At 33.7% G+C, this 25,516-nt stretch overlaps 6 protein-coding genes across 9 annotated transcripts; 1 reads left to right on the forward strand and 5 right to left on the reverse strand.

The window, feature by feature from the left end:
- The first annotated feature begins 591 nt into the window (after window positions 1-591).
- Window positions 592-3,005, forward strand: LOC8279618 (putative pre-16S rRNA nuclease). 4 transcript variants are annotated; one of them, XM_048375176.1, is made up of 6 exons: window positions 611-1,229; window positions 1,342-1,401; window positions 1,644-1,756; window positions 1,909-1,977; window positions 2,488-2,738; window positions 2,959-3,005. In XM_048375176.1, exons 1-5 carry the CDS (start codon window positions 930-932, stop codon window positions 2,729-2,731), a joined length of 786 nt encoding a protein of 261 aa, XP_048231133.1. In that variant the 5' UTR covers window positions 611-929; the 3' UTR covers window positions 2,732-2,738; window positions 2,959-3,005. The 4 variants fall into 4 exon arrangements, with proteins under 4 accessions (XP_048231134.1, XP_048231133.1, XP_048231132.1 ...); XM_002527729.3 differs by lacking the exon at window positions 2,959-3,005 and having other exon boundaries at window positions 653-1,229; window positions 2,488-2,539; window positions 2,606-2,903; XM_048375177.1 differs by lacking the exon at window positions 2,959-3,005 and having other exon boundaries at window positions 592-1,229; window positions 1,692-1,756; window positions 2,488-2,903.
- A 927-nt stretch (window positions 3,006-3,932) lies between these two features.
- On the reverse strand, window positions 3,933-5,665 carry LOC8279620 (protein PLANT CADMIUM RESISTANCE 2). Its single transcript, XM_048375178.1, has 4 exons — window positions 5,250-5,665; window positions 5,035-5,106; window positions 4,453-4,665; window positions 3,933-4,344 (listed from the first exon to the last, which is right to left on the reverse strand). The coding sequence occupies exons 1-4, from the start codon at window positions 5,470-5,472 to the stop codon at window positions 4,259-4,261; spliced, it is 594 nt and encodes a 197-aa protein (XP_048231135.1). The 5' UTR covers window positions 5,473-5,665; the 3' UTR covers window positions 3,933-4,258.
- Window positions 5,666-7,364: 1,699 nt separating this feature from the next.
- On the reverse strand, window positions 7,365-8,688 carry LOC8279621 (protein PLANT CADMIUM RESISTANCE 2). The gene is made up of 4 exons (XM_002527731.4): window positions 8,333-8,688; window positions 8,181-8,252; window positions 7,848-8,060; window positions 7,365-7,748 (listed from the first exon to the last, which is right to left on the reverse strand). The coding sequence occupies exons 1-4, from the start codon at window positions 8,532-8,534 to the stop codon at window positions 7,660-7,662; spliced, it is 576 nt and encodes a 191-aa protein (XP_002527777.1). The 5' UTR covers window positions 8,535-8,688; the 3' UTR covers window positions 7,365-7,659.
- A 6,439-nt stretch (window positions 8,689-15,127) lies between these two features.
- Window positions 15,128-16,478, reverse strand: LOC8279622 (protein PLANT CADMIUM RESISTANCE 2-like). The gene is made up of 4 exons (XM_015724536.3): window positions 16,171-16,478; window positions 15,934-16,005; window positions 15,642-15,854; window positions 15,128-15,491 (listed from the first exon to the last, which is right to left on the reverse strand). The coding sequence occupies exons 1-4, from the start codon at window positions 16,346-16,348 to the stop codon at window positions 15,415-15,417; spliced, it is 540 nt and encodes a 179-aa protein (XP_015580022.1). The 5' UTR covers window positions 16,349-16,478; the 3' UTR covers window positions 15,128-15,414.
- Window positions 16,479-18,393: 1,915 nt separating this feature from the next.
- Window positions 18,394-19,546, reverse strand: LOC107261952 (protein PLANT CADMIUM RESISTANCE 3-like). Its single transcript, XM_015724537.3, has 4 exons — window positions 19,381-19,546; window positions 19,196-19,267; window positions 18,772-18,981; window positions 18,394-18,672 (listed from the first exon to the last, which is right to left on the reverse strand). Exons 1-4 carry the CDS (start codon window positions 19,460-19,462, stop codon window positions 18,596-18,598), a joined length of 441 nt encoding a protein of 146 aa, XP_015580023.1. The 5' UTR covers window positions 19,463-19,546; the 3' UTR covers window positions 18,394-18,595.
- A 1,375-nt stretch (window positions 19,547-20,921) lies between these two features.
- LOC8279623 (endoglucanase 8) lies at window positions 20,922-25,191 on the reverse strand. Its single transcript, XM_002527733.4, has 7 exons — window positions 24,826-25,191; window positions 24,280-24,687; window positions 23,655-23,747; window positions 23,419-23,580; window positions 22,221-22,332; window positions 21,702-21,865; window positions 20,922-21,381 (listed from the first exon to the last, which is right to left on the reverse strand). The coding sequence occupies exons 1-7, from the start codon at window positions 25,039-25,041 to the stop codon at window positions 21,058-21,060; spliced, it is 1,479 nt and encodes a 492-aa protein (XP_002527779.1). The 5' UTR covers window positions 25,042-25,191; the 3' UTR covers window positions 20,922-21,057.
- Between the last annotated feature and the right edge of the window lie 325 nt (window positions 25,192-25,516).

Raw genomic sequence — 25,516 nt, forward strand, 5'->3', positions numbered from 1 at the left:
TGTGAAAAAAGGAATAAAAAGAAAAACAGCTTGACCTCAACTAGACAGAATTTTGGGCCAACCCCCAAATGTGTCATAATTAATTTGAGTTATGTGGGTCAACAAAGAGAAACAGAGTGAAGCCCATTGGGCAATGTCTATCTTTTGGACAAAGAAACGCTGATTGCGGGAAACAAAGGTGAGGGTCCCAAATAAATTTGATGTAATTCCCAGCCTTGCCCTTCCAAAGAGGGAATCTTATAGGACAACTGACTTCCTATCAGACTTTTGCACAAGCTAGGACTAACCAATTGCTTTTCACTCTGTAAGTTGCTGTCATTGGCTAGAATGGTACATTTTAATGGTCGTATTTGAGGATGATTGTGTAATGGCTTTCACATACCCGACCTCATTGTTTTTGTTTTTATTTTTACCCCTTAATAAAATCATACAAAACAATAATACAAGAGAGCAAATGTTAGTCCCTTTAGCTCTTCCATTCAACCATATATTAGCTTCATTGAATCTGTTATTATTATTACTATTTCTTTCCATTGAAGGCACAGATAGCTACACAACAGAAATAGATATTCTTTATGAATCTTACACCAAAAAGAAACAGAAAAATTCTATGGATAAAGAGATTTAAGGAGACTTTTTTTGCCAAAAGTTGCTACACTATTTATTGTTATAAGAGTGCATTTTAATAAAATTATTATCATTAGGCTTTGCTCCAAAAGAATGAGAATTAAGAATTTACATTGGACCTATTTGCCCGATCCATTTGTTGAATTTAGAGACTAAGCCCAAACTTTTAGCTAAAACGGATCAGGGCCTCGCTTCATCTGGGCCTGAAGAAAAAAAAAAAAAAAACAGAAAGGGAAGGGGCGAGCTTCTTTTACACGAACAGTGGAATAGCTTCGACAGGCACAGACACTCTCTCTGTCTTAATGCAAATGTGTTCGTTAAAATCCTTCTGTATTCAATCAACGCAATTATTTCCTTTAAGCATAAATTCTCTACCAAAAGTCATTAACACCTCTGCTTTTCTTCGACAATCATTACCTCAAATATGTATTCACAACAACTTCAAGTTAAGGGCAGTGTTGTCCACGGAAGAAGTTCCCCCAAATGCCGCTCGACGGAGAAGCGACCCGCAGTGGAGAGGAGGGTTCAGTCTAGGAATTGACTTGGGTTTGTCTCGTACTGGCCTTGCCATTAGTAAAGGCTTCTCCTTTAAACCTCTCACTGTAATTAATTTGCTAGTTCTTTTCCTTGTTTGATTTGACAATTTTTCTTTGTTTTTCTCTTTTTGAAGTTTAGTCTGGTTCTATATTGAATCACGAATTTTTCTTAGCTTAGGTTCTGGAGTTGCGTGGCCAAAAGCTTGAAACTCGACTTCTTGAAATTGCAGAAGATGAGGTTAGAATTGGTTAATTTTGTAGCATAGTGTTTGGAAAGTCTAAAAATTGCAAGAGAGTTTAATTTAATTAAATATTAATTAGTGAATTCTTGTGTTTGGAAAGGCTATAGTTGCTATGATTCAACTCTTGAGATCATGTGAAAAATGTGATTGTTTTGTAAAATTTCTAATTAATCGAGCTATTGCAAATTATTTATTTTCTCAAGAAAAAGCACATATATCATTATTGAGAGCATTGTAGGAGGCTGATGAGTTTATAATTGGGCTTCCTAAATCTTGGGATGGAAAGGAAACCTCTCAGTGCAATAAAGTTCGAAGTGTTGCTGGAAGGATTGCAGTTCGAGCTGCTGAAAGGTGAAACCTCCATTTTATCTTTTTTGACATATTTATATGGTCTATGTATGTCAATGTTAAAAAGAATTTGGATGTATTGATTTTGTTGATCTGCTGTATTTATTTATTCTTTTCATAGATATGATTGATAAATTTCAGAAATTTAAATTCAGGGGCTGGAGAGTGTATCTGCAGGATGAACATGGGACATCAACAGATGCTACTTACTGGATGATTAACGTGTAATTGTTGCTTTAGAAGCATTTATTTCTGCTGTTATTTTTTAGATTTAATAATTGCTGCCACTGGTTACTTTGATTTTAAATGACTGTCTGGTTATCTTGCTAAGCTGTTGTCTATTGTTGAATAATTTGAATCATTACGGGTCTTTGGAGTTGCATGGCTAGTGAACTTCTACTCATGAGGCATTTCATGAATTCTAAACATGCATGCTATATGTGCTATGTGGGTATCACCATAATCACCAACAGGAAATACATATTTCATGAAAAGTTTGGATTTCTCCATCATTTACAAAGATGATGAAGGTTTTCTTTTGGACTCCTTTTTCATGAATACCTTAAATGCCATGACAAATTAATACGTTAGATTTTGAAGTACCAAGAAAACAAATTAACTTGAACCGAAGAGCTAATATAATCATTTTTATTTATTTTGTAGATTGACATGCAGGATAAATGAAATGCAAATTTGAATATTTGATTCATTGGAGAATGTCTGTTTTCTTTCAGGGGCCTTAGCAAGGGTGCTCGACAAAAGAGCATTGATGCCTATGCAGCTGTGGTATGCAACGAAATGTTATTTCCTCTTATAAGAAGGTTATTGTTTACTGTTACTTTTTGGTTGCAGATGGTATTAGAGAGATATTATGCGGCATCAGGGGAGGGAACTGAACTTGTAATACCAAAGCAATTGGATCTTCAAGATAAACTTCGAAAAGGTCCTCCCAAGGACATTGATTTTTATCCAGAGTAACTAAATGGTGCGCATTTTAGTTTCTTGCTTCAACTAAGATTCAGAAATGCAAGCAATTTAGTGGCAGTGTCACCATGCCTGTTAGATTCTAATATAATACATCTTTGAATTCATTAATTAACTTTCTTTTATTTGAATTCATTAATGCAAGCAAATATACACTTAAGGTACAGAGGCTAAAAGTTTTGTACAGTGTAAGCATCCTAATTTTGAATGCTTTTATGCAGATGCAATAACTTGGTCGTAATAATCCTTAAGTTCATATTTTAACCTCAGGCTCTTCGTCTTGAATGGTAGAACCATTTTTCTCCCCTCAATTTGCTGGTTGTCATAACATGCATTTCGTGTAATATTATGGATTCCCTGTCTCGGATAGCTGTTGGAAAATAAGATTGAATTGACGGAGGGTATGATGAGATTTTGAGGGAAAACCTAACCTAATATTGCCTTCTGCAATTGGATGTGCACTGTCCTCATCTAAAAAGAAGGCCAGCTACTATTATTAATATAGATATTCTACAAAGTTACTCCAGATACTGCATTAAGCTGGAGTGTCATTTGCCTAAGCTTAAGAGTGGATTTTGGCTTTAGATTAGATTATTAAAACGAATTGCCATTATTAAGCTGTTATTGATTGTGATACTAATTATAATAATACATTTCGTTTGAATATTTGTTTCTCAAATATTATACTTCATTGTAATTTTATACCTAATTGATAAGGTAGAGTAGCCCAAGGATGAAGTGCTTTCGAGTTGACTATAATTGTAGAAAACACCGCACAAAAAACAAAAGTTAATTTCTTATCTAATTTAAACATGAAAGTATTAAACGCATATGATACCATCAACTAGAAAGCAACAGTATTCTTACATTTGCTCATCTTTATTAGAGATTGAATTGATTGATTAAGGGAGGAGTTAAATAAATTAGAGAGTCTAAAGTCCAACTAATAGAATTAAATTTTTTAAATCTAGCTAATACCAAAATGATTAGAACTTGATTGGATATATATATATATATATATATTTTGGTGACGTGAGATGTCTAATAATATTGTACTTCATTTGATTATATAATTAATATCTTTTAAGGATATGGATTCCAACAAAACATTACATTAGCCAGTTGTAAAGGATTCTTTATTAATGTCATCAATCCATCCCACTTCATTTATTTCCCACCCAAGAAATTGAAGAGCTGAAGAAAGCCAAGAGCATTAATAATGTAAAAGAGTTTAATAAAACTACTTATTACACCTTTTACGTCTAAATGACTCTACATTATTATTAAATTACAAAGACATGAGATGGCCCTCTCGTCTTTATCCCCATTCCCATATTAATTCTATTTTTAAAGTTTCTATTCCAATTGAAAACTCTATACCACACAGTGAAAATTCAGCTGTTAGATTACATGCATTCAAGTAGTTATGGATATATGACTATGTCACCCTTCTTTCATAGCTTGAATCTGTCATGTATATACTAGTTCACCAAGCACAAACAGGTCTCAAATCTCCCAACTCTATCGGCTCATGCCTCCTTCAACCGTCGGTGCCACTGAAGCCATTTCCAAGCTACGGTTCTTCTTTTCCACATTGCCATGCCATCCTAATAACAGACCCCAAAAAGAAAAGAAAAAAAAAAAAAGCAACCATTAATCAAAATTTTCTTATAACAGAACTATCAATAAAAAAAGAGCTATCGAGAACTTTTTACCTATAGACAAGTCATATCCCCGGCCTTTGAGCTCGCGGTATTCTTGGCACAAGGCACAGTACTCGCAGAAGCAATGAACCAAACAATCCCCACAAGGGCTTTCCTTTAAAGAGTATTGCTGCCTCATTTTTGCGCGATAAAAGCACGAGTAGCAACAAGCACATCCATTCACACATGCAATTAGCGTGTAAAGTGCTCCATTAACACCGCAAGCTGCACCATCACATGTCACCATTAATTTAATCCCACTTAAATGTGATTTGGGCTTTACTTTTTTATTAACTAATATTAAGAATTGTAGCTCATTATTGATAAAAAGAAAAAAAAGAAAACATCTTTATTTTTCTTTTGTTCGTCCATGATAATCTCGATGTAATTTATCCATATACCAATTGGCAAGAACTGCTCATCAAAGAGGTTAGCAATATCTTTGAAATGACCAAATTTCGCTCATTACAAGTTAAAATTAAAGTTGATCTTTTGATATGGTTAAGTTAATACAACCATTATAAAACTACTATCATAAGCTAATGTATGAAGCTAGTTATAATGAACTTATAGTTAATTAGGTCCAGAAATTACCCGAGGAACCCTTGTCAACAATCTCAGCAATTTGTCCAAAAGTAACACAAGGGCACCAAAATGTCATACAGCCTGTCAAACCCACCAACAACAAATAAATTAGACAATGATAAGCCACCAATAATTCATACTTTAAGAAGTAGCGCGTGAAGAAACGCTCCACCGTATAATTCTTCTTCTTCTTGTTCTTTTCTTTTTTCTTAACAAAAACTTACAGTTGCGAGGATCGGAGAAGCAGTCACATAAGCCTGAGGACCAAGGGTCCTTATTCTTGGATTCAAGATAGGAAGTAGAATTGTCAGTAGTGGTGTAATATTGATCTGATGAGCTCACCGGAATCCCTGTTGTGGTGCTGTCTTGACTAAACAAAGGCGGTGATGGTGGTGGTGGGGGGCTGCCGGAGAATTTCTCATAAGAAGATGGGTTTGTTGAGTACATGATTCTTGATTTGATTAAACAAACAAAAGAAAACAATGAAAGAGGATTGCTACTAAAGAAAAGTTGAGAAAAACACTTTGGGGTTGATCTTTTCTATTTGGAGTTGAAGTATTTAATAGAGAGAGAGAGAGAGAGAGTCAATAGACTTAGAGACAGTCAACGCGGGATAATAAAATGGAGATAAGCTTTTCTGCTTACTGAGTTTTCATTTTTGCTTATAGTGGCAACTTGAAACAAGCTACAAAGAAGTAGATAGGAAACTACCGTGACGACATCATGTTTAAAAGTCAATAATACCCTTTTTCTTTACAAAAATCATTCTCAAATTGACTGCTACTCAATTTTCCTCGAAATTGGATTTTCTTTTTTTCCTTTTAATGGTCTAAAAGATTTGTTTTTTCTGTTAATGGTACATTTACTTCTAAGGTTGAATTTGATCCTCCGAACTTTGCAGACAGGCTTTAACTCGTCCCTTTCTTAGCTCTTAAACTTATTCCGATAAGTGCACTTAAGTTTATTAAATGCATAAAAGGAATCGCTAAATTGAGTTCGAGCAATAAATTAAGAAATTTACTTAAATCTAAATAATAATTTGAGGAACTAAAGTATATTTAGATTAAAATTAGAATACTAAATGTCAATTTTTAATTTATCACAAAGTCTATTAAATCTATCAGGCCACTCCTAATAGGAGCTTCTTTCTACTACCATCAACACCTTCGAACAAATAATCACTAGCATTATTACTGGAGGAAAATAATGTAGATAATTAATTTACCATCCAATACTATCCACATTGCTAATTTATTAGCCTCCACACTATATTTTCATCCATCAACTTAAAAGATAATAAATATATATACTCACAAACATATTAATTTATCACTATAGAAGAAATAAACGCAATCCAAGAAATTAAAGTTATTGCGACCGACCATTGACACCAAAATCACATTACCGTCAATTTTTTTCATTTCTTTAACTAACTAATTAAAAATCTAAAATATATAAATAAATAAATGGTTACAAAACTAAAAAAAGTTAAGCGGAACCGTAATACAAAGTACGTCAAATTGAATTCTATTTTTTTTAAAATCAATTAAATGATCCAAATCTAGATTTTAATTTTAATATTTTATTAATTGTTAGTTTCAGGAAAGTGATTTTTTTAAAAGAAAAATAGATACAATTTTAGAAATCTAAAAAAAAAATAATTAACAAAAATTGCTAAATAGTCTAAAGTCTAGAAAATGTGTTGACGTTCAAGGCAAAAAAGTTTACTGCTTAGTAAAAGAGGTCACGCGAATTTTTTTAAAATTTATCTAAAACAGTTTTGCAAGTGAAAAGTGGGATTAGGAAATACTACCAACCGAACCGAACCAGACTAATCCTAACTAGACTGCAGTTTTTTGGCCACGACAATTCCATTTGACCCAAAATGGTCAAGAAACATCAAATCTTTAATAATAATGGAGATGAAATTGCATTTTCCGAGACTCAGTAGAAAATTTGTTGATGAATATTTTCTAATTCTTAATCAAAACTTCCTTGTGTTTATATAATATAAAGATTTTATGTCTCCTTAACATAACTTACATCATGATTGTCTCTATTTTAGCTCAAAGCGCTAATTAAAATTTTATTATTTAAAATAAATTAGATTTCTTAAAATAAGTATTGACTATTCATTTATTTATATGAAATACTTTAATTATATGATATTAAAAACTTAAAGGATACAGTATAGAAGAAATAATAAAATTGCAAGCATGGAATATTGACTCGGTCATGGTGCAATGTAAGACTATAATATACATTAAGATTAAATTTATGAACAAATCAATTAGATAGAAATGCTTAAAATAAAACAGTGGACAAGATTAACACGTATCTATATTAATAGATGATGATATTATTAAATACGTTCATTCGCAAATTGATATTATAATTGACTTTATTAAAATAAAATAAAAAAAAATTACAGAAAACTGTCCCCTCTTGTCGTACTACCAGATGTCGCACACCCCACCTGATATAATTAATCAGAACCCATCGAGCTACTAATTGAATGAATGAAAACGTCAAACTCCACAAGAACGATATGATTTATTTTTTAATTTATTTTTATAGCTTGAGATCTCTTTTTGATTGATCGGACCGGAAACAACCTGAAACACCATTTTCATTCTACCGAGTCATGGTTCCTTGAAACACCGGTGCGGTCGGAGCTGCCATTGCCCCTCCACCATTCTGTCTCTCCATATTTCCATGCCACCCTAAAACATTTTAATTTTCAGAACAACTTAACAGTACCAACCGTATAAGATATGAAACGATATAAAGAGTGTCCAAAAATTAGCAGAGAATATTTATACCAATAGACATATCAAATCCACGGCTTTGAAGCTCCCTGTACTCTTGACAGAGCGCACAAGCCTCGCAACAGCAATGAACCAAACAATCATTGCAAGGACTCTCGGGTAACATGTACTGCTGCCTCAGTTTAGATCGATACAAGCATGAATATATGCACCCACATCCAGTAAACCATGCTAGTATCCCATAAATTGCCCCACTAGTTGCACAAGCTGACACAATTAATGATTTCAATAGTTGTTAGTTAGTCATCGTGAAACCAAAATTAATACACTGTTATTATTTGTCGACTCTATAAAAGCGAAGAGGAATGCCAGTTTTTTTATGCATACATGTTGTTCCTTTGTCTGCAATTTCAGCAATCTGTCCGAATGTGATACATGGGCACCAGCATGTTATGCAACCTGCAATGACATCCACCCAAGGGATTAATCTTAATAACTAGAAAACACGCACAGATAGATCATTATAAAGAAATACTTACAATTCTTGACGTCAGAGCAACAGCCGCATAGGCCCGACGACCATGCTCCTCCATGTCCATGCTGGTGAGAGAGGGGATACTGAGGATTCTCACTGTAATACTGGTTTGCTTGCTTTAACGGAACACCGGTAGCCGGGGCTGCAGGCTGATAGAAAGGTGCCGATGCGTTTGTGTTGGACTTTTCTGGGTTGGGTGGATACATGATGACGATATAATATTGGCTTTATTTAGATTGGATTGATCAGAGAAGGAGACTAAGACGCAGCAAAGGTATTAGTAGAAGAAGAAAATTGACGGAGGGATATATGAAATGAAAATATGATTTTAGAATGGGTCTCAATTTATAGAAAATGTGTCCAAGAGTGATGATACGAAGATGCCATGACTCAGTCCACACATAAGATGTTTTTATAACTTCATTGATTTCTATCCAAGACGCGGAAAAGACAAATTATTTATGCGGCATTTCACATTTCTTGTAAATTTCATGACAATGCGTCTAAGGTAGACTAGCTATCATAAGACTGCTCAAGTTGCTGCTATTTCTGTGAGCCTAATGTCCTAACCACCATATCAATGGGCTCATATCTTGTAGATATCCATTTGCGGCATCTCATACGCATTGGTAATAATAGTTTTAAATAAAGTTAAATTTGGTCACTCATTTTGTTACTGATATTCAATTTAGTCTTCTTTCTAAATTTCTGAACTTTTTATTTCATATTTTTGTATGTTTAACTTAAATTATCTATATATTTTTTTTAAATCAAAGATTAAAAATCACTTATTCTTGGAAATAAAAATTAATTAATAAAATCACTCACTCTTGAAAATAAAAATTAATTAATAATATTATAATAATAATATTTAAAAGCTATTTTATAATTTTAGTACAATTAATATAATTAGCTATTACTATCATTATTCATGCCGAAAGCGCTTACTTTCACCGCCCTCGGCACTACTACCACTGTAACTGTCTCATTCACCGTCATTATTAAAAAAATAATAAAAATATTGAAAAATAGTAACATTTATCTTTTTGTATTATAGCTAAATATCAATATATATTTTTTAATTTAAATAATTTAATTTGATATAAGAAATTAATGTTTTTTATTGTTATTGTATCCATTCTCTTTTTATATTCATCTTATCATTTTTGTAAAAGAAGGGTTGTTTTGAGCTAAGTATAAAAAAATTTAGGCTAAAATGACTAAATTGAACCCGAACGATAAAGTCAGTAGCGAGACTTTATTCCTACTAGTTTCGTCATATTGATACAATATTTTTATTAGTTAATATTTCTAATTAATAAGTCGAGTATGAAAATTTATAGATTAATATTCTTGCATATTCAACGGAATATAATAAATCATTAATTTGAAATAGAATAGTTGAGATTTTATTAAAAATATGAATTTAAAATTTAAAAAATAAATAATTTATTGAATAGCAAATCTCAACCATTTTGAATCAATGGTCAAGATTATAAATGGATATTATAATAAATTTTTAATTTTAATATTAATAATATATCGAGAGGTGTGATGCATTATGCTGTACAGTAGGATGGGTTGTTAGTGATTTGCTGCCTCGCTACATTAATAATAATATTTCAGTTTACTTTGAGTCTGAAATATTAGGGAGAATGGTGCATTTTCACCTTTAATATTTAGACCAAAGAGCGGATTAGTTCTTAAAGAATTTTTAAGCACAAATAAGCCATAAAATTTTATAAAATCAGTAATTCAAGCCCTCTTATTTAACTGAAAAAACAAATGGAATAAATTTGCATTATTTATCACTGAAGTGGCTAATAAAGTTGCCATTATACTGACATTAACAGTATTTTATCAATAATTTAATTAATTTTTCTTAAATGTCATATTTTTATTAATTAAAAGAAACCAAAATTAAAAGAAAGAAAAAAAAGAAAAGGAAACTCGTGTTCAATGTTTTCACTGAATCTCTAAAATCTATTTCCCTTCTCTTCTTCATTAAACTCTTAAGTATTCAAATCTTTAAAGAGCCATTTTCCTTCTCTTTTTCCTCCAAAATCTTAGGTCGGCATTGATGCTCTGTGACGGTGTTGATGTTCATCATTGCTTAGCTCGTCCTCGTTGTCATTGAAGTAACAACTCACACAACAACAACAATCATCACAGTTGGTATGAGGACTAACTAGGCAGATTGATAGTTACCTTGAGTGAAACAGGAGAAGATGAGAGACTATTATAAGTGAAGCTTAATGGAGTGACAATAATTATCAGGAGGTTTAGCTTTTACAGTGACAATATTTTTTATTATGATAGGAAGACTTCTATCGGGGAAGGTGTTAAGGATATACCAGATCCATCAATAGCTACCAAGTCAACTAACAGCTAGTCATATATTTGTTAGTCTGTTATTATCTTTTGTAAATATAATCTTCAAGTAGCTGTCATATATTTTCTGTAATTATTCTGTTGTAACGAACTCATCTCCTCCTTGTAAAGGATATACTAGATCCATCAACAGCAATGCAGTGGACTAATAATAATTTCCTAGAAATCTATTAATGCTTTATGGTATCAGAGCAAATTAAGAAGCTAATCAAAACTCTCTAAACTGATCCATCTATGGCCTCTCCAGTTCAAGACACTCAAATTATATCTTTCAATGCACCTTCACATCTTCCCACTAAATTATCCCAATCCAATTTTTCTGTTTGGAGAACCCAACTTCACTCAGCTCTTATAGGCTATGATTTACTCGGCTATATTGATGGCACCAATCCCAAACCTAGAACAACAATTCCTGACCCAAAAGACAGTACCAAAGCCATACAAAACCCAGAATTTACACTCTGGTATAGACAAGATCAACTGATTCTAAATGTCATTTTAGGAAGCTATGCAGCAGACATACAATCTCACATCTCTTCTGTTACCTCCTCCAAAGAAGCATGGGATTGTCTTTGTGTTCTATTTGCCAACAAATCTCGCACTCGCATTATGTCTCTCAAAGAAAAACTTCACAACAACCCACGAGGCACTCGCTCAATCACAGAGTATATGCAGGATTTTCGAGCCACTATTGATGCTTTTGCCATAGCTGATAAACCCATTGATGAAGAAGACTTAATCATACATGTTCTTGCCGGGGTCAGACCAGATTTTGCTCTTATTGCTGTTGTAGCCCGCTTGCGTGATAATCCAATCACCTTTGATGAATTGTTTGATAAGTTGGAGGCTTTTGAACGAGAAAACAAACCTAAAACACTCACAGATCCATCCATCACCCTAGCAACAGCTAATCATGTAACTCGTCACTCATATCAAAATCATCCATGGAACTCTCGCTCCAACAAAACTCCAACCAAAACTCCAATCGCCACACATGGAACACCAACTATAGAAACCAAAACTCATCCACCTCCAACAGCCACTCTAATTGGAATTCACCTCGTTCAAACAAGTCTCTAAATTCATTGCATTCTTTGCTACTAATATATCCGTTGATGGTTTTCGGTATTATTTAATATTTGTTGATCACTATAGCAAAATATCTGGCTTTATTCAATGAAAAAGAAATTTGATGTTGCCATTTTGTTTCCTCAATGCAAATTACTGGTGGAAAATTTTTTTCAACATTCAATTATCTCTATTTACACAGATAATGGCGGAGAATATCTTTCTCTCGCACCCATTTTAAACTCTCATGGTGTCTCGCATTTCAAAATGCCTCCATACACACCTGAACATAATGGAACATCAGAAAGACGTCATCGTCACATTGTCGAAACAGGTCTAGCTCTTCTTCATACTGCATCCCTTCCTATTTCATACTGGTCATATGCTTTTCAAATAGCTGTTTACTTGATCAATCGCCTCCCAACTTCAGTCCTTAAGTTTCAGTCACCCTTTCAAAAGTTAATTCATCACAATCCATCTTATTCTCGCCTCAAAATCTTCGGATGTTTATGCTACCCTTGGCTGCGACTTATAATACTTCCAAACTTTAAACACGATCCGCACCATGGTTACTCCATAAGTCAATCTGCCTACATTTTTTTCGATCCCATTTCCAAAAAGACTTACATCTCTCGTCATATGTTAGATTTATTGAACATATTTTTCCCATGCAGGATAGTAATAGCCATCAAAAAGACTCTTTGCCAGCATTAGAATCTGTGTGTGCAGACATCCCTGTAAGTAATACTTTCTCATCTCTATCTACTTCTCCTCATCTGAATCCAACTACTATGATTCCTATTCCTACTCCATCATACTCAATGACTCCCATATATAATCCACCTCCAAATCCAACTAATGACATTACTTCATCCTCTTCCAACTCAAAAATGACTACCACAACAATAAACTCTTCTCACTCTTCTCCTTAACCACGTCCTTATAATCTTCGGCCTTTACATATTCGCACACAAAACTTAAAAATATTTCAATTCAAAATTTGTGAATCACGTCACTTTTCATCCAATTCCTCCCACTCTTGAACCTACGAATTTATCCGAAGCAATGAAAGATGAGAAATGGCATGCTGCTATGTCAGATGAGTTTGATGCACTTCTACGCAATGGCACTTGGGATCTTGTAACACGAGAAAATCAAAATCTCATTGGCTGCCATTGGATTTTTCGTATAAAAAGAAATATGGATGGAAGAATTGCTAAGTATAAAGCCCGACTTGTCACCAAGGGATATCATCAACATCCAGGCTTAGATTACTCTGAGACATTTAGCCCCGTGTCCAAACCAACCACAATCCGCTTAATTCTTAGCTTAGCTCTTGCTTATGGATGGAAACTTTGTCAGTTGGATATTAATAATGCCTTTCTTCAAGGAACTCTTACTGAGGATGTTTATATGGTTCAACCACCTAGTTTCGTTCATTCTTCTCTTCCCAATCACGTTTGTAAGTTAAAGAAAGCTTTGTAAGGCCTCAAGCAGAGTCCTAGAGCCTGGTACCAAGAGCTCAAGCGTTTTCTTCTTCAGTTTGGTTTCAAAAATTCAGTAGCAGTCTCTTCATTGTTCATTTATAATATGGATGGCATTTTTCTCTGTTTTTTGGTCTATGTTGATGATATAGTTCTGACTGGCAACAATGACAAATTTCTCAGATTTTTTGTCTCACAACTTGGTTGCAGATTCTCTCTGAAAGTTCTTAGCATATTCCATCAATTTTTGGGTGTTGAGATGATTCACACACCTACTAGTCTTTTCTTGTCTCAACATCGGCATATTGCTAATCTTCTTGAATCATTCTCAATGGCTGGCGCTAAAAAAGTTACTACTCCCATATGTACCACAACACCTTTGTTATTTAAAGATGGTTCGGCCTCCATTGATCATACTCCTTACATAAAACTGGTTGGTGGTCTACAGTACCTGTCTCTCACTCGTACAGATGTATCATTTGCCGTCAATCGTCTTTCTCAGTATATGCATTCACCTACTAAACTACATTGGACAACATTGAAACGAGTTCTTCGTTATTTGAAAAACACTATTTTTCATGGCCTCTTCTTGCATAAAGGAACTCCTTTGCAATTACGAGCCTTTAGTGACTCAGACTGGGGTGGTAATCGTGATGATGGTCACTCTACTACAGCTTATCTCATTTACCTAGGCTCTAATGCTATCTCTTGAAATCCAACCGTCAATAGACTGTTTTACGCTCATCCTCGGAAGCGGAATATAAAGCAATAGCCTACACCACTGCTGATATATTATGGATTCAAAATCTTCTTCAAGAGTTGGGAATCAAACTGCCCAAACCTCCTTCCTTGTTTTGTGACAACACAGGTGCTACTTATCTTTGTGCCAATCCGGTCTTTCATTCACGAATGAAGCATGTTTCACTTGATTATCATTTTGTTCAGGAATGTGTAGCAAATGGCAACCTTAATGTTCATCACACTTCCACAAAAGATCAACTTACACATGTCCTCACTAAAGCCTTGAGTCGTCACCAATTTACTGTTCTTCGCTCCAAGATCGGAGTCTCCAATGGAGCCTCAATCTTACGGGGGCGTGTTAAGGATATACCAGATCCATCAACAGCTACCAAGTCAACTAACAGCTAGTCATATATTTGTTAGTCTGTTATTATCTTTTGTAAATATAATATTCAAGTAGCTGTCATATATTTTCTGTTATTATTCTGTTGTAACGAACTCATCTCCTCCTTGTAAAGGATATACTAGATCCATCAACAATAATGCAGTGGATTAATAATAATTTTCTAGAAACATATTAATGCTTTAGAAGGCACATCATCATGAGATTACAAAATGGTATACTAGTGAATAGTGATGCAATGCAAGTCTTAAATTTTTTTTGCAGTTGCAGTGACTATAATTGTTGTTGCAGTCCCTAATGGGCTTCCTTTGGCAGTAACATTGAGTCTTGCATTTGCAATAAGAAATTAATGAACGATAGACTACTTTTAGGTATTTGAGAAATTTAATATAAATAACAATGATGATGAGATAAAATTGAGATGTTGGTTCGCTGTTGGTTACTTTGATAGAGATAATGAGGTGTGGTAGTGATTTGTGGTGGCAGTTGGTCTTAAAGCCGCACCAAAAGATGGTGCAGAAGCAGTAGTGATAATGAATGGTGGTGGAGTGGGGGTGGTTATGGCGAATAAGAGAAGTCATGGCTTCTTCATTAAACTCTGAAATATTCACTACATAAGTTTCGTAATAGTTTATTTTTACTTCTTTTTCAGGAAAAAGAAAACCTTGAGATGATCCATAAGATGTCATCCAATTAGCTAAGAAGAAGGAAAAAAAAAAGAAAACAACCCACAAGAGTAACATATAATGGAATGGAATGGAATACATCACCAACAATTAAGGATAGTCAACCATTCTCAAATGATTATCTAATGCATCAAAAAGAAGAAAAAAAAAATACAAATACAAATAAATTTAAAGCATATTTCTTCATCACTGATGGATTATGTCACAGACCATTTGATTCAACTAATCAAAACCTATTAAAATATTGATCAAATAAAAAAGTCACACTCGGCAAACCAACATGATTTTGATGTCTTAATTAATATGGATCATTCTACCGAGTCATGCCTGCTTGAAACACTGGTGCCATTGCCACTCCACCTTTCTGTCTCTCAACATTTCCTTGCCATCCTAAAAATTAATTTTAAGAACTTATTTAACATAAACACAATCCTAATCAAAATTAATCCAAAAATATAACTTAATAACTATAAATAGAGCAGTACCATAAAGAGTATAGGTAATTAAGTAGTGCAGCAGTGGAGAAGGAAATAAATTTACCAATAGACATATCAAATCCACGGCTTTTAAGCTCTCTGTACTCTTGACAAAGGGCACAAGCCTCGCAACAGCAATGGACCAAACAATCGTTGCAGGGACTCTCAGGTAACATGTACTGGTGCCTTAGTTTAGATCGATACATGCACGAGTATATGCATCCACATCCAGTAAAACATGCCAGTATCGCATAAATTGCCCCAGTCGTTGCACAAGCTGAAACCATGTAATTCAATAATTAACTGAGTGATTATCCTTGAACTTCTTACAGCAACATTCTTTTTTTAATTCTTACATGTTGTTCCTTTTTCTACGATCTCAGCAATCTGTCCGAAAGTGATACACGGGCACCAAAATGTTATGCAGCCTGCAACAGTACCGCGCAAAAGAGATTACTTTTGATTACATGCATAAAATAAAATTTGCCTGAAGAATAAATTATTAAAATAGTTACAAAGAAAATAGCTCGAGGCCTGCAAATGCAATTTCTTACTTCAATAAATACACAACGAATTTGAGAGAAACACTTTACAATTTTTGACGTCGGAGCCGCAGTCGCAGAGTCCCGAGGACCAAGCTCCTTCATGTCCATGGTGGTGAGAGAGGGGGTACCGAGGATTGTCATTGTAATACTGGTTTGCAGAATTAGGCTGCTGAAACACAGGTGCTGATGAGTTTGTGTAGGATGTTTCTTGGGTTGGTGGGTACATGATGAAAAAACTGGTAATACAAAAACAAAAAAGAATCAAAAGCAAGAGAGATACAGCTGAGAGGAAGAAACTGATCAAATGGATCAATATATGAGTTTTAGCTGTAATGGTTGAATTATATATAAGAATGGAAGTGAAGAAAATGGTGCAAACCCATAATTATATAATGTTTTTAAAAGTCATATTGAAGCTGCCATGACTTAGTCTACACCTACTAAACGTTTGTGATATTCAATTAAACTTGACACGTCCTCTGACGCGGGAAGAACTAGTAAACTTGCTGGCTATTAGAACTGGAAAAAGGAAATATTCGTGTGGCATTTGTAATTTTTGACACGGATTAGGCTCTCACGTACTAGTAAGTTGAAGGTAGTTTGGTACACATTATTATATGTCTTGTAACCTTTTCTTTTGCAATCTTCCGATATGGATAAAAAACATTAGCAATTCTTTAATTGTTGCTTTTTAGGAACTCTGGAACTTGTATCATATTAAGCAGTCAAACTTATCTATATAATTTATATATAATTAATGATTGTTAAAAGAATATGAGATAGACATTATATATTATTATAATAATTCTTATGATTATGTCTTATTTATATTTAGAATAGTAGAATTATCATATACATGTATTTAGTAATAATTCAATGTAAATAGGTAACTCAAGTGGCGAAAATATATATTTTTAGGAGTGAGAGATTTTGGGTTTGAGTTATTTTTTTCATATTAAGTGAGTTTTTACTTTTATAATGAGTGTAATAACCGTTATCTTTTTAGGAATAAAAAATTAATTAAATTTTAATTTCTTTTAAATATTTTATTTATATCCAAATCGAAAATAAAAATATGATAGAATTATTGTCGGATTGGTAGATGAATTGTATTTTCTTCACCTTTTATAAGGTGAATTTTAAAGTTCAACCCTCTAAATGTTTTAAAAAAAAATAAACTTAGGTCCAATTTAGTATTTTCTATTCAAATGTGTTTTTGCAAAAAAAAATTCTTTTTCAAATATTGTTGTAGAAAGCAGTTTTTATACTATTATTATATTTAGAGATCACACTCAGACCAAACTTGAAAAATTATCTAACTTTTCGGAAACTCAGAATTTAGTAAGAAATTGAAGATTCAAAAATGAAATGATCCAATGCTAAAATTGAATGAACTCAAAATGACTCGGATTCCAAGCGACTCAAGACTCGAGTGACTTGAGACCAAATCAACCCGAGACCGAAACCCATAATTAAAAAAGATAATCCAAACTTGAAACTATCTGAATTCCAGACCTGAGACAATCTAATGCAGAAATTCAAAATGATTCAAAATATAATTTTTACAATAATAAATACATATTTTTTTATGATTTAATTATCGTATATATTAGTAATAGTTTCTAATACTAATTTTCTTAATATATTCTATATTTAATTAGAATTTTAAGAAATATATTTTTTAGTTTCATGTTCAACATTGTAATCTTTTAAAATTATTACTTTATAAATTATCAATTATTAAATAAAATAATTAGCTTGAATATATATATATATCAAGAAATATAAAGTGATTTGGAATGTCGATTGATTCAGTGTCTCATGTATGTTTCAAGTCATTAGATTTGTCAATAGATTTGTTAGATTTAATTATAATTATTGGATGTAAAACTTATTAATAGAATTATAAATTGATTTTTTTCGATACCAATGAAAATTTCGGTAATATTTATATTTTATTCTACCAATTATACAAACTTTTAAAAAGGAATATCAATTTTATTTTAATAAGGGTAAATTTTGTTATAATACACTAAACAATAGAGTATATTAATTAAAAGATATTTTAATTAATTAAATTATTTTTAACTATTATTAAGCCTATGTAATGAGTTTTTTAATCTTTATGTAACAACTCTAAAAGACACTTATTTTGAAACGAACAAAATATAATATATTAACATTCAATTAGTATTAGTTTTATTTGCGATTGACTTAATTTCTTTTTTGGTAGCAAATGATAGTATCCTGTGGTAACTAAAAGAGAAAGAATTAATCAAAGCTTCACATTAATTAGAATGAGAAAAAGTACAACAGATGTCAAAATGGATCATCATCCTCAACATTATTCCAAATAAATCACCCCATAACAAAAGTAATCACTCTACAAACATTATAACAAAATCACATATATAACAAAAATAATCTCAACACAGAAATCACCCAACAAACATATGCAGATTCTCTTATATAACTATCTTTTCATGCCAATTTCCACCACAGGAGCGGTAGCTACTGGTCGATTCTGCTTCTCCATATTTTCTTCCCATCCTACAATCAAGCAAATTCCAGAACATTAAACATCGAGAAAGAGAAGAAGAAGAAGAAGATGATGATGATGATGATGATGAAGAGGTTGTGGTGGTTTACCTAATTTCATGTCGAAACCACGGCTCTGTAGCTCTCGGTATTCTTGAGTCAAGGCACAAGGCTCACAGAAGCAGTGAACCAAGCAGTCCTGGCCTCTGGTTCCCTTCACATTATATTCATTTCGCAATTTTGAACGAATTGGAGCTGAATATAGGCATGGGCCAACAAGACATGAAAGAGCTACGTACAACACCCCACTCGTCGCATTGGCTGCAACAACCCAAAACATTTCTCAATTTTCTATCTTACTTGATGGATATATAAAACCTAGACGAAATTATAATGTGATACTCTTTATTACTCATACAGCTGCCTGCCAATCTCCATTAAATCTTTACTAGTTCTCAAATTTATATATTTCCTTTGGAATATAATTATTAGGATAGATTATCTTCAAACCCTTTTCCTTTTTCTATGTACTTACATATTTTTCCTTTATTAACAATCTCTGTAATTCTTCCAAAAATAACGCATGGGCAGCAACAGGACATGAGACCTGTAGAATGAACGTAGCAAATATATAAGCACATAACCAAAAACTAAAAGAAAAGAATCAATTCAATAATTTCAAAAAGCTTTAACCAATCCAACTAATCACTTATAACTTACAGGTTCGCCTATCCGAGAAGCAGTCGCATAGTCCCGTCGACCAAGGAACCTGGGCTTTAGAGTTATTTGGCAGGGAGGACATGGTTAATTAAGCAGGAAAAAACAGTTTTACCAACTAATTAAAAGCTCAACTTGAGATTGTAATGCATATACCGAGTGCCAAACACCTCTCTTTATATAGAAGAAAGAAGTAAACTCTGCTCCAAAACATGAGTGTTTCCTGTAGATTAAGTTGAATTGTACATGTTTGTTGACACGCAAGAAATCAATTTAAGTCTTTACAAATAAAAAAGCACACCATTATTGATTATTCTTGCTGTTATTATTATTAAAATTATTATTGTAATTAACCCCGTGACTTTTGTTCTTGTTAGGAAGTATACATATATTAAATTCCAATTAAAACATTCTTTAATAAATTATTACATATTATATGTGTAGTTGTTGAATTCAAATATATAATTTTCCTTTAATATATTGTTTTCGGATTGGATGGTTATTCTTTTTTATTTTTTTTGGGTGTCCGTTTTTAATTGCTCATTTTTCTTCCTGTGGAAAAATCAGTACAAAGACTTCCATTCTAGAAGGGTAAACCCAGAGAATGACTTTTATTTAATCCGTGCATCTAGTGTCTAATATTATGATAATATCAGCACACCGGATGGCATTTTCAATTGCTTATTGTCATTTCTTTTCCAATGTAGAAAGGAATTAATGTACCATTATGTAGTCAAAAGAAAAATAAAATAATTCAACAAGTAATAGACTGTATTTTGTTTGACAGTGTATAAGATCAAATAGTTTGAATTTTCGATACATGTAGAACGGTCAAATTCTAGAAGCACAGTTGAAGAGAATTGTATAAGCAATGGTCCTTGAAATTGATTTATAAATAATAATGAAATCTGCTACAAATTCTTTATTTGAGATCCGTCGAGTTTTGGATCTAATTGGCACAAAATAGAAGTTGTGCTAACTTTAATAAAATAATTAAGATTGGGTCAAACGGAACACTGCTGTCGAGTTTAAGGGCCATATTACGCCTTTATCTGCAATTCTATACATTGTTAGCCCAAGGGTCAAAGCACTGCAATTTAAATAGAAACTGCTGACACGCATTAGGACCAACACGAGACTGGAAGCATTCATGTCTTACATTTGATTACATATAGGCAAGAATTTAAACACTTTTGAGATAATCACCCCTACCATTCATTAGTATTGGTTTGAAATAAGCACTTTTATAGTCCATAAAACATTGAATCTCTAACGAAAAAACAAAACAAGAACAAAAAGCTACATTGAAACACAGCAGGACGATCTCAAAAGCTATATATAGTTCTAAGGGCATGGTGTTTGCTTACCATTTTCATGGAAAACATTCAAAAAGTCACGTTGGTCACATGGTAGACCAAAATCCTGATATATATATATATATATATATATATATATATATATATATATATATATAGTTGGATGATTGCCACTAACACACACCCAAAACCTAGAGGAAAAAGAAGTGGAAAAAGTAGCACTCTGAATTAGCTAAAGCAACTTTCTTTTTCTTCATTAGCAACAATTCGAATCTTGAACAGTAAATGCTCAGGAGGCAGTAGGGTGACCATTTTTGCACACCACTATCATCATCTTGTTTACACATTAACATGGCGAGAAAAATCATGAATGGGCTGAAAAGTATGCTAGTAGGCCCACCAAAGGGGCATTGATGTAAGTTGTGGGCTCAGACTCTTGAAAAAATGGCCTGGAATCTGGAAAAGCATCTGAGACATTTGGTCCACCCACTACAGCTCCAACGAGCACATTAGGGTTTGGATTTGGACTTAAAAAATATTTAGACCCTGCCTTGCACCCTATACGGGCTGGGTGGGCCTGCACTGATGGTAAAGAGCTTGCCCTGTGGTGTATCCTTTGAGGGTAACGTTCTCCATATCCAACCATGTAGGACATCCTCAGTGGGTTATCTCCAAGAATGTAGTCCACCTGGTCAGACCCACAAAAAATATTATTACTACAATGCTATTTCGATTAATGTGTTTCATTACTTTGATAAATACAGTATATTATAGATGTCATCGACTGATAGGTCAGTGTACACGCCCTGGCATTTTTTTTTTTTTTTCTTTTAAAGAGATCCTTTTAACCCAAGAGACACTCACGTGAAAAACAGAGATCCTTTTAGCATATGTTAGAACAGACAAATTTGTAGCCGTTAATATATCTTTTCCCTGGTATGAATGTCCCCCTGTTTAAATGGCAATTGCTTAATTGGTGACGGGGCCAATAACAATTTTCTTTCTTACCTGATGTTTCGCCAATTGTTTGAGGAGTGCAGGAGAGGCAGTAATCTGGCCACATGGTACGACCTTTTTGGCATGGCTTAGATAATTAGAATAAGCCAGAAGAAGGAAAGACAATGACGTTACATGTTGCATGTTACTCCCTCCAGCCTTGAAGATCAAGCCACCTTCCAACCAAGACAAACAATAAACATGTTATATTATTTTACATAATGGTTAGTTTTAATCATTATAATGGATATGAATCATTAATGACATAAACCTAAATTAATCAAATCTATTAGCCTGCAACATCGGATTTTATAATACTTCCAAGACTATTGTTTGACAAAAGCACAATAATTCCCTGACTGTTACATGGTTGACAAACTTAGCTTTGTCACGTGCTTCTCTAAATAATGGTATGCTTTTTTCTCTGGAAAGCTAACGGATCATTAGCCTCTGTGTTGTGATTAGCTGTCAAATATATTACTAGGAAATTGTATCGTTATTAGTTAATTGATAATATATACATAAGGATACCTGGAGAATATTGAACTTGAGGATGAGAAATTCCAGGCAATATAGAACAGATGAAACCATCTGCATTTTGCTTGAAAGACTGAAAATAGTTTGCTTTTCCCATTAACACTTCCTGTCAATAAGTTAAGACGATAACATAGACAAATTACCTTCATATTTTGTCTTGTAGGTAAGCTTCAATGTACATTGCTTAGACTTGCAAAATATTACAATAACCCAAAAATTCATTCATGATTCATGCATTTGCACATTAATTAAAAAAGAAAATTAAAGCGAGTCCAAAATAGTAACAATTTAGATCAAATGCCTTCGTTATCAGAAACCAAAACTTAAAAAGGCAAAATATATGTAATTATCAATATAAGAAAATATTACTTTCAGAAAAAGTAAATATAAAAAAGGACGCTACTGGCTCATCAGAGAGTATGGGAAAAACTGAAGCCCCAGCCTTTGGGCACATGCAGCCCAGTGATATCGGGGACCCACGTACTGTCAGAACTAATATTGAAGGATACATAGACTTTGAGCGCACTTCGTTAAATGGTTCTGAATTGAAGGGACAAAACAATAAAGTTCCCTAATTTAATGGCTTTCTTTTCTTTTCTTTTCTTTTTTTTTTTTTGACTTTTTGATAATGTAACTTAATAATTCTGAGGGAATGTCCAGATTGTAATGGAGGAAACTAAAATCGGTGCTCATCACATGACAAAACCCAAACTCTAAGCTAATCATGTGCAATCATCAAAATTCTTATGTATTATTCTCTAGATTATTTTATTCTCTCTTCAGAACTTCTATTTCATTTCTCACAACCATGTAATTACTATCCAAGTTTCCCATAATTTTATCCAGTCCTTTCAGTTGATCTAAAATTCTACACAGATGGGTCCAACAGATGTGTGGGACCCAGCCAATAATGCCCCACCTTTATTCATGTTCTCTACTTGTTCGTCACCACGTGACACGCATACATATTTTATCTTTCTGCTTTTACAAATTAGAAGATAAAAGAAACCTAAAAAAAGTCCCCACGTAGCATAGCAAAACAAAATACCACAAGACAAAGAGGAACGGTAACAGTAAGACAAAGACAGAATGGTTTGATAAGTAACCACACATATAAAGAAAACAAATTATTACATAATTCCAGAAATTAAACAAGCAATTAAGCTGTTCATTAGGGTTATTTTTGGCTTACCTTGGAAATGAGGATGTTAATGCCAGCATGCTTATTATCCCAGCCGAATTCATTAATGGTATCTCCAGCATGTAAGACCACCTCGTTTTTCACTATATATTCTCTGTAATGGCGCCTGCGTGAAGCCTTGTGCAACCATGCTGCTCCCCAAAGTAACTCGTCCTGCAAATTTTTTATTTTTACAAAATCTATATATATAACCATATTAATCTAACGGCTGCATTTTAGTGACATACCTGGTAACCATTTACGTCGCAGTAAAAAGGGCACACCGCAGAATGTAGACTACCACTGTACGCTCCCCGGTGTCTATCAGCAAAATCAAACACCTACACAAGTTACCGTTTCACACACCAACGGTCAATTTTTTTGCTATATCTTACTCGTACATCATTAGATTATCACTTCTTAGCTAGTAATTATATCTCCACAGTAGCACTTGTTGCCAGCTAGTCAGATTTCGCCGTATAATCCCAATACAATGTTGACTAATGTTGTAGAAAATGCAGATAAAAATGTTGTATACACACCCCACAACCTCGAGTTATGAAAAACTCTTGTTCAATTAAATTCCTTGTCCATTATTTCAAAAAAAAAAATTCCTTTTCCAGACTGAGTTAAATGACCAAAAACAGCCAAGAATTGCTAAAATGTTGCCGGAAAAAACATCTTTTTAAAAATAAAAAAGATGGACGTCTGCTTGCAGAAATTGTCTATTCTTTTGGAACGGCCATATACTAACGTTCATATTTGCGTTTGTATTGTGCCTAAACAGAGAGGGTAAGTATCCATGTCTAAGAGAAATGACAGTGTAGTAATTAAAAAAAAAAAAGGTAAATGTTGAGTGTGAAAGTGACGTACCTTAACGGCTCGATCGAGAAGCAATCTAGAGTAAGCAGGGTCACGTGATCGAAACACAATAGACGCAGCAGCCAATGCAGCGGCAGTTTCACCAGCCACGTCAGATCCAGGGTGGGACGCATCAATCTTATACACTGTTCTCAGTGTATCCATGTCCTCAGGCCTTTCCCAGCAATTATGATCAGAGTAAGCATCACCTACCTGAACATAAACGACGCCAGGTACTGCCGTCACCTTTAACAAATAATCCGTGACCCATTTAACTGCCTTAACGGCGTTCTTTAACTCCGGTCCCATATTCCTTCCGAAATCTATAATGCTCCATGATAATAACGTCGCCGTAAATGCCATTGGAAATCCGAACTTTATGTTATCTCCCGCGTCGTAATATCCTCCCGTTAAATCCCTCTGGTACAGAAAGAAAAATTATTGCCGAAACTGCAAAAGTAATTCTCAAACCACTTTTCAGCGACTAAAAGAACATGAAGTGATAAAATCTGTTACATAATTCGACTCTCAGTTTAAAGTTAAAATAGTGAAGCTTACGCCGATGGAGGCACCGTCGTGCAAAGCAGAGTCTTTACGCCATTTAATGCGCTGATCGGGGGGGAGTTTGCCAGAGCGCTGACCTTCAAAGAAGAGAATGCTTTTGCGGAGAGCATCGTGGTAGTCGTGGTTGGCGCCGCAAGAGATTGGAAGGAAATATAGGAGAAGAAGAAAAATCGCGACGCTAAATGTTGAAGTGTGGGATTTTGGCGCCATTTTTTTGGGTGTGGGATTGGTTAGTTTCGTGTTTTTGGGGGTGATGGTGCAAAGAAAGAAGGGAGTGTTGTGAGTTTTATAACGGGAAAAAGTGTCATTGGATTCCAGAGAATGGACCTGTTATACTACGCCACGTGGATAGACATGACTGGATGAAATCCGGATTCCGATGCTTGACCAGGTCTATTAGGTTATCGACCGGTTTGTGGGTTGAAAATGGAGACATAAGATCAAGGCTCAACAGAGAGAAAAAAAACTAATTATACAAGTGCACTGATTAACTGAGTTTGTCTCTCAACCGGACTAATTCATCCCTCATGCGACCTCAAAATGTATCCTTATATTTAGAGGCCATTTCGCTTAGTGGGCATTTTACTCTTCTTTTTTTCATTCAATAACTATATTAAAAATTAATAGTAAATAATTAATTTAATTTTGAATAATTAAGATGCTACTAATTTTTTCTTTTATCTTT

This window comes from Ricinus communis, chromosome 5 (assembly GCF_019578655.1).
Source record: "Ricinus communis isolate WT05 ecotype wild-type chromosome 5, ASM1957865v1, whole genome shotgun sequence".
Taxonomy (NCBI): domain Eukaryota; kingdom Viridiplantae; phylum Streptophyta; class Magnoliopsida; order Malpighiales; family Euphorbiaceae; genus Ricinus; species Ricinus communis.